This window comes from Pongo abelii, chromosome 16 (genome assembly GCF_028885655.2).
Source record: "Pongo abelii isolate AG06213 chromosome 16, NHGRI_mPonAbe1-v2.0_pri, whole genome shotgun sequence".
NCBI classification, from domain to species: Eukaryota; Metazoa; Chordata; class Mammalia; order Primates; family Hominidae; genus Pongo; species Pongo abelii.
Window position 1 is genome coordinate 104,704,732 of NC_072001.2, and position 14,461 is coordinate 104,719,192.

The window sequence follows — 14,461 nt, forward strand, 5'->3', positions numbered from 1 at the left end:
CAACAGGACACTCAAAGCATTTCCAATTTCAGATTTTCAGGTTAGAGATGCTCAACAAGTGAACATAATACAAATATTTCAAAATCTAAAATAACTGGAAATCCAAAACATTTCTTTTCCCAAGCATCTCAGATACAGGATATTCAGCCTGCATATGAGTGTGCACACACACACTCAGACACAGAATCAAAAAACAAAAAGTCATGGCCCAAAGTGTCAACAGTGATTATTTTGGGGTGGTGGGACTATGGGTGATTTGTATAGTTTTCTTGTTCTTTTCTGTGTTGCAAAAATATTCTGTATCCACATATCCTTTCTGTATTATACTGAGAAGAATCAAGTAGTGTAAACAGTCTTATAACTAGGCCATGTGACCCTCTATGCACTGCGGGTCCCCCTCCAGCCTCTTCTCACCTCTTGGGATCTGGTTCTACTGTGTTCCACTTGCCTCCCAGCAGGCGGGAAACACAGGGTTCTGTAGGCAGAAAGGAGGGGATCCAAGAAAGGTTCCCCGACCTTCAGACTCTTAGACTCCATATCAAGAATGCTGCCTTCATTCCTGCATAGATAAGCCTTTGAAGTGAGCTCCAGGCCGGAAGCCCTGATAAGGAGGGAGGATCCCATAGTACAGTAGGACTCCTTCACAGGTCCCTTCTGCCCCAGCCCTCCATCTGCCTGGACTGCACCCCTCTGCCATGGCCACTCAGAAAGCCCCACGCCAAGTTCTGCGGCGGCTCACATGCCACCTGCTCTTTGTAGCCTTTCCTGATAGACACGGACTCTGTCTATGAGGACGGCCTGGAATGCAAGTTGCCCAGGTTGAAAGCCCTGCTCTGACCCTTCCTACTACAGCAGGTTACTCAGCCTCTGTGGGCCTCAGTTTGCTCATCTGTGTAATGGGATTAACAGTAGGGTTCTGGGGGCAATCATCAGCAGTGCCTGACAGACAGCCAAGACTGACATAGGAGCGGCTGGCGGCAGTCACGGTGGGGTACTGGAATCCGAGGACCCAGTTGCCATTCTAAGGACAGTCATGTGTGGGGACAGAGAGGCTGAGTACGGGCACGAGCCAGACTGCTTCTTTACAGAAAATAAACCTTCCAGAGGACAGGCTCCACCAAGGCTGCAGGACACACCCATGCCGCCTGTTCTCAGTCCTCCTTCCCACTTTCCCTCCTTTCCTCTTGTTCTTCTGCCCACCAAGGAGCAAGATGCTCATTCTGAGCTTCAGAGAACACTAGGCTAGGATGCTAGGTTTGTCCAGATTTGCCCGTTCTGCCTCAGAGTAGCCACGTGGCACAGATGACTGAATATTTGCCTTGGCCTTGAGAGCAGAGTCCCTGCAGGTGACACTGGAATCACTCAGCCAGACTCAGTCCCAGGAAACACAGAACCCAAAGACAAGGTACCAAGAGATGTCAAAAGGTGGAAAGCACAAGCGATATCTGACTATACAGAAACATCACAAATATTTGCTGCCCACAAACCGCTAGAGCTCAGCAGAAGTGAAGATAACAAGGTCAGCATTTTCTCCATACTCACGCTGTAAGGATCATTTGTCTTTAGTGAATGGAATCAGGACATCACAGGTCCTGATATAAAAAATTCTAACAATTTCTCATTCATTAAACCTTCTCAGTGCCAGGAACTGCGCTAGGGCCTCAGGAAGCAAAATGAGTCACGTAAAGATGCGGACTATGAGACACTGTGGTCCAGAGGGTCTAGAGGGGAGAGAGACACCCCACATGCCATGGCCGAGCCCCTCCATGGAGCTCGGAGAGGACAGGGCTGCAGGCAGGTCAGGAAGCAGCATTTTGGCTAATGCCAAAGAAGGGCAGGGCCCGGGTAGACCACACAAGGAAGGGGCCCCCAGGTTAAAACGACAGCAACAGATAGGTGCAAAAGAAAGAAAAAGCACATGGAAAGTTTCCTGAACGTCAAAGGCCCGGACTTAATGAAGAAGCGTGTGGTAAAAGTGAAGGGTTCTGGGTGAGCACAGAGCAGTGGGGCTCTGAAGAATCCTACGGATGGCAGTGTGGGAAATGGCCTGGAAGGGAGTCAGGGAAGCCACTGAGGCAGTCACCAGGACACTCACCACCAGTGAGAGTATGAGTGAGCAGGCCTGGCCTGGGCTGCGGCCATCGGCTGGGTGGCAGGGGAGAAAGACCCAGAGGCTGGTCGGACAGGGCTGTGGTCGGTGCACGTAGATGCTGGTGGGAGGAATCCATCTGGAGGACAGGGTACAAGAAAGGTGAGCAGAACCGGTTTGGGGCACAGGAGCACCCCCATGCAGCCTTCTACTAGACAGGGAACAGCAGGCCTGACCTCTGGTGGGAGGGCCCTTATCCAAGAGGCAGTTCCTCCCTTCCCCTCCACCACCTTCCCAGATCTCCACCCAGGGAAGAGTCCGGCAATGATTATGGAGGTGAACTTGGGCCTTTTGAAGGCAAGAAGGAAGCTCTTGTAAATGACCACTGCTGGGGTCCTCCCAGGTGGACAGTCCAGGAAGGGGGACAGGACCTTCTTGGACTGTCCGCCTGTGGCGAGCCCAGCAGTGGTCATCTCAAGGTGATCCGCTTAAATGATCACAGGAGATGTGTCTGAGAGTTGTCATCAGGGTGTTTGAAACCAAAGGGGGAAAGTCTGGAAGTTCAGGTTCTTTGCAGGAACGCGAGTGATGCCATTACCCACTGATGGATTCCCCCCAAGGCGGTCTGGCTGATCACTCAGAGCTTCGGTAGTCTGCTCCATTTGGGCTGTTTCTGCCCACTCTCACCGAGAAGATGGATTTTCCCAACAAGGACTCTAGAAGTGATGGTTGCTGGCCGGTGGCAGAAATTCAAGAGCCCCCGAGGAAGATTAGAGAACTAACAGTGATGGCCTCTTCCCAGCCCAATTCAGTAAATGGGTCCGTGTGCGGCTGGGCAGAGCCACAGGTCGGGCGTGGCTGCCGGGCCCTGTGGAGCGCAGCTTGTTTATGCCCAAGCGGCCAAGGCAAGACAATGAGACTTTCTTCCTTTCCACGGTGCCACTGTCTTGACACTGAGGGCATTGATGGGCTGGTTGCCATGGGAACCCTAGGCTGCTGATCCCATCCCATGGAGCGTGAGGCTCCTGACAGCTGATGGCTATTCATCCCCCTTCCTTGCGGGACTAGACAGGGGGCCTTGCGCCTGCTGCTGGGTCCTCAAGATGCTCAAAGGGCAGAGGCACAAGGACATCAGGAAGAACCACAGCTTAATGGGATGACGGGACCCGCAGGGTCTGAAGCATCCACAGTGAGCTCCAGGGCACTAGTGGGGCTTCCAGGGCATTAGTGGGGCCTTCAGGGTACACAGGGCTCTCAGATCAGTGTGGAGCTGACCTGGCCAAGAGGCAAACTACAGCATCACAAAGAGGGTGTCCTCATGCCTCATGCACAAGTACGTACGTGGGAGGGCCTATCAAGTGACTCTAAAAAGCAAACGATCGGGATGAGAAAGCGATGGTGGGGGTGGTTCAATAAATGACACTTAAAGCACAGGAGCCCGGCCTTGGTCCCTCACAAAGACTCATAAACAAGAGTCTCTTAAGACTCTTGCAAGGCAGGGGCCACATTTTCTTATCGCGAAGTGCCCACGCCAGTGAGAGCACACAGCCATACTCGCTGAATAAATGATCGCACGTCCGCCGGCCATCAGAGAGGTGGCAGAATCGGAACTAACCTTAGAGAGCAGCCAGAGGACTGACTTTGGGCTGACTCACCCAGGAAGCCCAGAGCCCAGTGTCAGAAACAGGCAAGCCAGCAGGCAACGTCAAGGTGGCAGGGGGCCTGGGGGCCCAGACGAAGGGCACATCCGGTGGGCTGGGGAAATCGGGATGAGTCGGCTGATGGAACTGACAGTGGAGCAGAACTGGGAAGGCTGAGGGGCTAACCTGGTGACAGGTAAAGCCGTTCTGGGCAGGAAGAACAGCAGAAGCAAGCCTGAAAGGAAGCAAAAGCATGAAGACAGGGGTTCGGCAGAGCTGGAGCTACAACCAGGGCTCAAGGCGGTGCGGCAGGAGGAGGCCCTGAGGCAGTGCAGTCAGGTAGAGGCCACAGCCTGTGCTGGGCGGTGGCAGGGGCAACGCAGGGAGCCTGAGAGCCATTCAGGAGACAATGAGACAGGCTTGGGGGAGCACGGGAGCAGGAGGAGGCGATGGTGGCCTCTAGGCCTCCAGCTCTGCCACTAAGGTAGACAGGGGTCTCTTTTCGTAGACAGGGACCCACACAAGGAGGAGGTTTCAGCAAAAGATGATTAGTCCAGCTGATAAATGTGCAGCTTGAGTGACTGAAATGTGAGTGACTCAAATGTGTAGTTTGAGTGGCTTCCTAGAACGACTGGAGGGCTTTTCTTTTTCCCTCCAATAGAGAGAGGCGTGAGTGGTTTCAATGCTGATGAGGAGCCAGTAGATTCTCTGAGACAGAGCGATGCTGGTGTGCAGCCTTTTGAGTCTGTGCATGTTCAGGCACACGCATGTGCACGCACCAGGTGGAGAGAGGGAGAAACAGTGGCTGGTGGGATCTGAGGAGGTTCCTATGTCACTCATTTGTTCATTTTGGCAGAGAGCTGAAAGGCTTTCTGTCTGATGATTTACCTTTGTCTGGGAAGCAGGTACAAGGTGACAGCAGTAGAAGGTGAGTCAGAGGGTGTGGGGTCCGGCCCTGGCCTGTCAGTCACTGGTTTGTCAGAAGGTAACTGGATCTAAGGCCTCATCACCATTAAACAGACCTGGTGACACCTCCCTGCAGGGCTGGTGAGGGCCTTCAGAACAAGAGTAGTCAGGAGAAACATCAGCTGGGGGGAGCAAGGCCAGGGCTTCTGGTCAGTGGCAAGGCCAAGACCCAGTCCCAGGAGCCAGGAGGAGGCCAGCCACCCACGGCAAGTACAACCTGGAAGCCCTCCCAGGGCAGGGCTCTGGTAAAAGGAGGGGGAGAGGTGTCGGCAGCCTGGCTGAGCTGCAGAAGATCAGAGGAACTACTTTCTAGATGGCAAAATCCGTGCAGAGGCTCAGAGAGCCAAAAAAGCTCAGGATGTTCCCCAGCTGGCATGCAGTTGGCAGACACTGGAGAACAGGGTCTGGACAGCCCTGAGTGTCCCTGTCACCACCCAAAGCTCAAAGCCGGCAGGAGTATCAGGCAGTGTCCCAGCCTCCCCCAGCCCATCAACAGCTCTGTGTTTCTCATTTGCTTCCTTGGTTTCCACCTAGAGAAACTCAAGCCTTTCTAATGGTCCAGTCAGCTGAGCCACCTGCTCAGTCCTGATTCTGCATCTGCCCCTGGATGCTGCCTTCTGGAGCTTTTCTGGCTCCACAGATGGCAGCTGGCTGAGCTTCGATCACCACTCCCCCCTCCAGCTCCAATGACTCAGGAGGGCAGTCCGGTCAATTAAAATCCTGCCCACCTAAATGCATCACCATCCGGGTGAAGACGTCAGACAGGAGGGTTAAGACAATGAGCTTCACAACCCTCATCTGTCTCTGTCCCTCAGTTCACACCCAGAACCTCTTGCAGGCCAGCCGTGCACAGCCAGTCCAGCTTGGCTCAGACCATAAAACCAAGACAGCCTTAGACCGAAAATCAATCCCAGAGAACTAGGTCACAGGTGACTGCTATTCCGGGTTTCCCCTTGTCCCTACCAAACCCCTGACACTCTGGCTGGAACAAGTTCTGGCCCATTTTTTTAACACCCGGTTAAGGCTTCGGCTTGTTTTTCATTGCAAGAACAAGTTGTCGGCAGCATGACAATTTTCCTCTGCTGACAGATGAATCGTGCAGGCTCACCTGAAATTCTGGGCCAGGTATGTCCTGCTCAGTAGCTATTTTAAGTAAAACTATTTAAGGCAAGTTCAAGATCATTTAAGGCTCTTAGATCTTTTAGGGCCCTGGCAGCCAGCCTGCCTTTTTATGTTCAGACTCAGAAGCAACAAACTAGCTCAATACCCCAGGCAAGGCAAAAACCCAAGGGAAAGCATGGCATCCAAGAACCACCCTTAAGATAAACATCATTTCCAAGAGCAGCAGACGCTGAGCTGTTGTGATTTGGTATGTGGAGAATACCTTGCTGCCATCCTCTTCACACAAGCAACTTGTCTTTTCTGAGTCACAATGTCAAAGGCGATAATGCACACAGGTTAGAGTGAGGGTGACTGGAAGGAGAAAGAAGCAGGCGAGAAGGGAAGGGTTCCTGGGCTCCGTGTCCAGCTCTGTCCAAACGGCCATGCGACCTGCAGCCAGACATTGTTTCTCTGTCACCATTTCCTTGACAAGTGGATCGGCCCAGTCTGGACATCTAAAGTAGGGACTTCTTAACCTGGGCTTGCAGGCACCTGTCTCCAACAGTGTGCTTCAGATGGTCCAGAAGCACCATGGGGTATGTGTACAATGTGCATTTCCCTTTTCTTTTTTCTCTCTTTAATGTTTTATGTGTATCTATGTCTATGTATATAGGTATATGCATCAATATACATGTGTTTATATATTATGTGTGTATATATACACGCTTGTACACATCACCATATGTAATATACCCTGATACAAAGAAAAAAAAGTACAAAATGTCTAGGCACAATTTTGTATATAATCCATGTATGTTTATACACACACCCACACACATAAGCGTGTGTTGTAAAGTAGTACACTGCAGATAAAGTTTGAAGTTCCTCTCCTCTCCCTCCCTTCTTGGAGGCCATTGCTAACTAGAATTTGATGCAGATCCTTACAGCCCACACTTTTATACTTTTACTACGTCTATAAGCATCCATAATTAATACAGTATTGCTTTGTGGTTTGTTTTTGCTTGTTTTTGTTTTTGTTTTGAGACAGAGTTTCACTCTACTCATCTGCCAGACTGGAGTGCAGTTCTGTCATCTCAGCTCACTGCAACCTCCACCTCCCGGGTTCAAGCGATTCTCCTGCCTCAGCCTCCTGAGTAGCTGGGATTACAGGCGCGCACCACCATGCCCAGCTGATTTTCGTATTTTTTTTAGTAGAGACAGGGTTTCACCATGTTGGCCAGGCTGGTCTCGAACTCCTGACCTCAGATGATCCACCCGCCTCGGCCTCCCAAAGTGCTGGGATTACAGGCGTCAGCCACCGCGCCCGGCCTGCTTTGTGTGTTTCTTAACGTTTACATGAATATGATCACACTGGACATCTGCAATTTGCTTTTTTCTCTCTCAACACTATTTGAGAGATGCATCTGTGTAGATCTAGATCCGGTTTATTCATCTCTAACCACTGGAGAGTCTTGCATGGTGTGACTATTTTGATTTAGTTATCTATTCTACTGCAAGGAAGGTGGGTTTTCCTTCATTTAAAAAAAATGCCTGCATGGACATTCTTATACAAGTCTCTCTGCGGACACGCGGGAAGAGTTCTTCCAGGATATGTCTAGCTGTCCACAGCTGGTGCAGTTCAGCCTCACCGTGTATTGCCAAATTGCTCTCCAAACTATACCAATCTCCACCAGCAGCATCTGAAAGTTCCCATTGCTCTATATCCTTGCCAGCACGTGATGCTAACACTCTTCCGTGTCGGGAAATCCGATAGGTGTGAAATGGTATCTCATCGTCGCCTAAATTGCAGGGCTCCAATAACCCCCAGCGAGCTTGAGTGAAGCTGGGCATCATTTCTTATGTTTACTTGTCATTTGGATTTATCTTCATTGACTTCTCTATTCATAAACTTCCCCATTTTTCTACCTGGCATGTATGTTTTTCTTAGTGATTTATAGTTTTCAAAATAATCTGTGTACTAATTTATTTGTTATATATTGTAAATACTTTCCCAGTCTATTTCTTGCTTTTTAACTCTGTTATGATGCTTTTGTTTACATAGAATTTTTATCTTAATGTATCAATCTCTTCATTTTAAAATTTGTTTATTTTCATAACTTGTTTAGGAACTCCTTTCCCAGTGTGACAAAGGTATTCCACTGTAGTTCTTTCTAAAAGTTTTATATACAGTCTTTAATCCCATCTGGAATGTACTGTTGTGTAATGTGAGGATCTAATTGTTTTTCCACGGGGAGAGCCTGTTCTCCCAGCACCATTTAGTAAATAGCCCGTCCTTCCCCATCCATTTGTAACTCTTCAGCTCACACGTACAAGTTCCCACACATGCTCGGGTTTGAGTTGACTCTACTGCTGGACTGTCGTTACCACAACTCCCCTCCTCCTCTTCTTTCCCAGAGTTGTCTGAGGTATTCTTGGACCTTACCCTTCCATATGAATTTTATAAGTCATTTGTGTGATTTCATATTCCACATTAAATCTTGTCGTGGCTTAAACTAGATTACATTGAAATTGCAGATTAAATTGGGGCAACTCTGAGAGCCAGCCCTCCCATGCATGAACACAACGCATCTCTCCATTTATTTAAACTTTTTTTTTTTTTTTTTTTTTTTTTTTGAGAGACAAGAGTTTCACTCTTGTCGCCCAGGCTGGAATGCAATGGTGCGGTCTCGGCTCACTGTAACCTCCGCCTCTCAGGTTCAAGCGATTCTTCTGCTTCAACTTCCCAAGTAGCTGGAATTACCAGCATGTGTCACCAAGCCCAGCTAATTTCTGTATTTTTAGTAGAGACATGGTTTCTCCATGTTGGTCTGGCTGGTCTCGAACTCCTGACCTCAGGTGATCCGCCTGCCTCAGCCTGCCAAAGTGCTGGGATTACAGGCATGAGCCACCATGCCCAACCTAAACTTTCTTTTCTCAGTCCTTCTTCTAAATATTTTATGTTTCTCTATAAAAGTCTCACCTTTTTAAAAGACCTATTTCAAAGTATCTCACAGCTTTTATGCAAGAATGAAGAATGGTTTCTTTTGTCTTCTCAGATGTGCTTCTCAGATGTGTCTTCTCACATGCAGGTGGCTGATGCTGATCAACTCCCTTATTAGTTCTGGGGGTTAATCTCCAGGCTCTTTTGGATTATCCATGTAGTTATGTCATCTGCCGATAATGACATTGGAAATTTCCACGTTTTTATTCCCTTTGAAATCTTGTGGTGTTACCTGGAATGATGAGTAGAGGGACAAGAGAGGCTATCTTGTCTTGTCCCTGGTGATGCATATTTTACAACAGAGAGGATCCACAGCCTTTATCAGATGCTGAAAGGGAGCCATGACTCAAGAAAGGTGAATAACCATCAGTCTAAATTACCTCTGGACCATGTAAAATAAACTGAATCCAGTTATTAGTTGTATGGAAGAAAGTAAAACAAGCAAGCAAGAACTCGGAGCACAGCAACTATCTGGGAGAAAACCAGGGCTGTGCTTCAGGCAAGTACAGAACATAACACTAATTGCCCATTAAGAGCTTGAAGAAAGAGTTTCACAAAGGAGATCTCAGACCAGAGAATACAGCAGAAGAAAATGAGCAGGGATGGAACTGTCAGAGGTGACATATGCATACCATGTGAACACAAACAGCTTCCTTCCCTCACTTCACCCCCATTTACTCATCTGTAAGTCAAAGCTAATAATATCTACATCTTATTTATGAGTCACAAATTCTCCTGGCTGAGAAAAAGGCAAATAAGGTTTTTAAAGAGTTCTTATTGAGTGGGTAGAGGCTCAAATGCTCCAGGCCTTTTCCACATTAGCAGTGCACTTAGAGTGGGGAAAGAAAAGCTTGCTTTGGAATAAAGAGTAATAGGCCCTCCGTGAGTAATCACACACAAGCCTCTGAGACAGCTCCTATCCCCAACCAGCTAATCTCTCTGTTAGTGAATGTCACCGCAGTGCCACTGCCAGCACCATGCCTGAGTGACCAGGCTGCGTGGCATTCATGCTGGCTGCACTAGACAGAGCTGGGGAGACACCGATTAACTCCCCAGAATATCCTGGGTACGGAGTGTGCATCGGGGGGAATCTTCTCTCCCATCTGCAAAATCAGGAGAGCAGACTGCACATAAGAACTCAGTGAGTCTGACAGAGGTTGTCTCAAAGGGGCGGCATGGCCAAGGGTTAGGCATTTTTATTCCCACAGACAGAAATTTCCGGGGAGAGTTACCTGTGCCTCTCTGCCTCTCTCTTGCAGTGTGAGCTCACAGCTCAACTTCAGCTCCATTCTGCTCATTTAATTTTAGAATCCCGAAACCCAGGCACTTTGTAATTTATCATGTAGTTTAAGAGTCACTTTTAGCGAAGACAAATTGCTGGGCCACCTGGGCGCAGCAGCGAAGTGTGGCAGGAGCCAGGGGCACTACGCAAACATGAGGAACACCTTCTTTAGCCTGGACAAGCAGCCAGGGAGAGTCGGGAACTACAGAGACAAACGAAGTCAGTGCTACCCAAAGGCAAAATCTGAAATCACAGGAATGTTTAGAGGGACTTGAGTGGTTAAAAAAATAAATATATATATGGATATACATGTGTGCATATGTATGTACGTACACGTGTATATATGTAACATTTTATATATATATGCATATATTTAAAAGGTCTCCAAAGATGTGCTAGCATTCTTTCAGACAAACTCGAACCTGCCTTGTAAAGATTCTATTATTCAAATGGTAGATCTACCCCTCCAGCAGGCCACACACCTAACAGCACATCAACGTGGGGCTTGGGATGCAGAACAAATGTCATTTCTATCAGGGACGCCACCACACCTTGCTGGCTTCTGCCACGGATAACGATGAAACTAAATTTAACACTGCCTGGCACTAAGGTTTAGAGTCAGGAGTCGGTGCTTCCCTGTCACTTAATCCTCTGCGTGTGTAGTTTGTAGATTTGTTAACTGCACTGAGAGGTCCCCTGGTGTGACCCCAAAATAATGGCCTCTCCAGGAGCCATACACCTGGATCCACCCCAACTCACCGCCCCTCAGCCCGGTAGCTGGTTGAGAGAGGAAAAAGGGACCCGCCGGGGGGGCCTTTGAGGGTGGTGCCGCCTTGGTGCCCAGGGCGTGGCCGGCTCGCTCACTGACAGAAGAGGTGACAGCCAAGCCCGTCGGGTGCGGGGCTGGGAGGGCTCCTCGCCGGCCCCGGTCCAGGCTCTGTGGCAATGCAACGTTCGATCTTTCCGACGACCCAACAGTGTAGACATCGCCACTGACTGCAAAGGAGCCTGTCAGGGAAGCGACTTGCCAAAGGTCACACCGCTCCGCCATCAGAACCGCGGCAGAAGCCCGCAAACGAAGCGCCCTCCCTCCGCTCCTGGAGAGGTTTTAAACCCAGGACCCCCGGCCCTGCGCTGTCCCAAAGCCTCTCCGGCGGTGGCCGGGCTCCAGCGAGCAGGCTCCGGGCCATCCCCCCCCGGGAGCGGCGGACACCGAGAGAGCGCGAGTCCCCGAGACGCCGGGCCACGCTCGTGTCACCCACGCAGCCGCCGGCGCGCACAGGGTCCAGAGCTCGCGCCGCCCGTCGAGGGCAGAGGGGCCGGTCCCCGCGGGGGGGAGCTGGGTGGGCGCTCAGGACCCAGCGGCGGACGGCGCGCGACGCCCCGACTCCCCCGGGGCCCGGCAGGTGTCCGCGCCGCCCCGGCTTCCGAGGCCGCACTTCCGAGCGCAGGGTCGGGCGGCACCGCCAGGGGACTTGCGGCCGGACCTGCGTGGGCGCCCACGCGGGACCCCGAGTCCCCCCCTCGCCGAGTGTCCCGCGCGCGCGCCCTCCCGGGAGACCCCCCCCCCCGCAGGGCGCCCCGGCCGCGTCCCCCCGCGGTCCCCGAACCTTCCCACGCGCGGCGCCGGGGCCCGGCGGACAGGACTGCGGAGGCGCCCCCCTCGCGCGCGCCGGAGGCCGCCGGGAAAGTTTTCGGCGCGCGGGGCCGTTCGCACTCACCTGGCCCAAGTTGAGGTAGCCGTGCGCGGCGGCCACGCGGTCCGCTTCTGCCGGGCCGCCCAGCACCCGCACCGCCCAGTGGTTGGTGTAGACGGGGCGCGGCGGGGGCGCGGAGCAGGCGGCGGGCAGCGCCAGCAGCAGCAGCCAGCGCCAGGGACGCGGCGCCAGCGGCCGGAGCCCGGGCCCCACGGCGCCCCCCGCGCCCCCCGCGCGCCCCGAGCCCCCCGCGCGCCCCGCGCCCCCCGCGCTCCCCGAGCCCCCCACGCTCCCCGAGCCCGCGGCGGTGGCGGTGGCGGTGGCGGCCCGGGGCGGCGGCCGGGGCCCGGGCGCAGGCGGCGCGCGCGGAGGCATAGCGGCGGCAGAGGCTCGCGCGGCGCCCGAGCTGCGAGTGCGCCGGGGGGTGGAGTGCCGCCTTTTAAAGCCGCTCCGCGCCGGGGAAGCGCCGCCGCCACCGCCGCGGGCGGGAGCCGGGGAGGAGGAGGCGGCCGCGGCGCGTTCCCGCCCGCGCGTCCCGGCGGCGCCCCCGGGCCCGCGCTCCTGCGCCCGAGCTCCGGGGGCCGAGACCCGTCCGGGAGGCCCGAAACGCCCCCCACCGGGGGAGCTTCTCCGCCGACTTTTGGGGCCCTCGAGCCCCGCGAGTTGTGCCGGGAGCGGGGAGGCCCTGGCGCCGCAGGTGAGTCCGCTGTTCCCGAGACCGGCCGGACACCCGGAGGCCGCACTCACCTGGCGGGGCCCCGCCCGCCTCCCGAGACAGAGGCCTCGCCCGTGTGCGGGGTCCCGGGGAGAAGCGGCTGCCGGGAAGACGGCGGATCGCCCGGGACCAAGCCTGGCTGAAGGGACCTGTTGAACAGGGCGGAGGCGTGTGGCGCATTAGCCGGGCTCCCCAGCGTGTACCCGAGAAACCACCGCCCAGAGCCCCTCGCGGAGGCCACAGCCCATCCTAGGAGGCAGAGGCCGTGCAGGTGAACCCCCAGGCCGTCCACTTAGCATCGCTGTGATCTTGGGCAAATGACTGTCCTGGCTGAGGGCAGCTGCCCCACCTGTAAAATGGGGGGAACAGTGGGATCTACCCCGTCGGGCTGATTTGAGGATGAGGTCAGCTTTTGCTGTACAATAAGCTGTCCATAAACGTTGGTTTTTATGAGCCCAGGGCCTGCCATGTGGGAGGTGTTCACTAGACGATGTCCACTCTTAAAAGCACCCACTGAGCTGGGGCCAGCAGTGGGAAAGTCAGTTGAATCATCCTCACCCCTGCTGCCTGGAGCAGCCTGGTATCCAGTGGATAATGATTTGAAGCACCCTGGAGAAGCACCCTGGAGGTGTATGGAAATGTTCACGCCATAACCAAGGAATTGTGAAGGGTGAGGATCGCTGCTAGATCTCTTCCGTCATCCCTCCCAGGACCCATTAGTCCTACTGGCCCACTTCCAGAAAGCAAGCCATCCACCTGCTTAATATAGGAAGTAAAACAAAAAGGTCGAGAAGGCCTTGAGGTGGGGAGGAAGCTGCCTCTCTGATGCTCAGTTCCAGGAGCGGTCTCTTGTTGAGCGTGCAGGATTCACTTGGAGTCTGTGGCTTGGCAGCTGGAGGTGAGAGGCTGGGGCAAGAGGGGATGGGCAGAGGACAGGATCTGCATAGATGCTTTCCGAGGCTCTTTCCAGCCTCCCTCTCAGGAGCCCTTTGGTTTCGTAACCCACATGATTCATCATTTCTGCAGGTGTGAGTCACCCCTAATGGAGGTGGGAGAACAAGAGGCGTGGTGGGAGGCCCCATCCAAACAGGCCACATCCATGTTCACAAGGGCTCCTGCCAAGGGCCCATCTTGGAACCTGGAGATCAACGTCCCACACGGCCTTCGCTTTGCTACGCTAGATGTAACTTCACCTCCCTGCGTTCCCCTGGCAGGTGGGGTCAGCTGCTTGGGCAGTCACTCCAAGCCTGCCCACGCTGCAGAAGACAGCCATTGTGTGTCCCTCCTACAGATGGACTGGATGGTCACCAGCCCCTGCCAATGAAGAGACATGAGGCCCTCATGCAAACTGGCAGCCCTAGAGGAGAACCCGCCATACCTGTTGGACAGAAACAGTACCCAGAACCCTCAGTCTGCCTCTGCCTGACGTGGCCCTGGCTGCCTAGCCAACTGGCTTGCAGAAGAGGGACACTGGCCTGAATCAAGGGGACAGGGTTGGAGGCATTGCATTGTCACCTAGCAGTAGTATGTCTGGGCAACATGTCTTACGTCTCTTCCCCTTCCCCTGCTGGCTGGATGGCCCTCAGATTCATCCTGGATCTGGTGCTGTTCTTCTTCAAATATGTGGCCTGCTTCAAGATAATGTACACTGCACATCAGCTAAATAATTATAAAGCAGCTAGTGCCTCCCAAGACGGAGCCCCCACAACGGCAGTGATTTTGACAGGCAGAGATAAGGGTGTTTCCATAATAATGTGGTAGATTAAGGGATTCAGCCTGCTGTACTGAGGGGAGACTAAAATGCATCTGAATTTTTATTTGGAGAGATCTGTATTTATTTTACTAACAAGTCTGGTCCTTTTGGGCTGAACTTTCCATTTGTCATGGAAGTGCCCTGGCAATATCTTGACTCCAATGTTGTAGGAAGACCAGTTTCCCAAAATGAACATCCTGAATCAAATCGCCTCCTG

General features: G+C 53.0%; 1 protein-coding gene across 3 annotated transcripts in view; it reads right to left on the reverse strand.

Annotated features, from left to right (window-relative positions):
* The window catches only part of PCSK6 (proprotein convertase subtilisin/kexin type 6), a 188,749-nt gene extending 176,598 nt beyond the window's left edge, over window positions 1–12,151 (reverse strand). For all 3 annotated transcript variants that reach the window (XM_024232758.3, XM_024232759.3, XM_063716323.1), the window contains exon 1: window positions 11,801–12,151. In XM_024232758.3, the coding sequence (XP_024088526.2) occupies window positions 11,801–12,151 (351 nt within the window). The remainder of the gene's footprint in view (window positions 1–11,800) is intronic.
* Window positions 12,152–14,461: the final 2,310 nt, after the last annotated feature.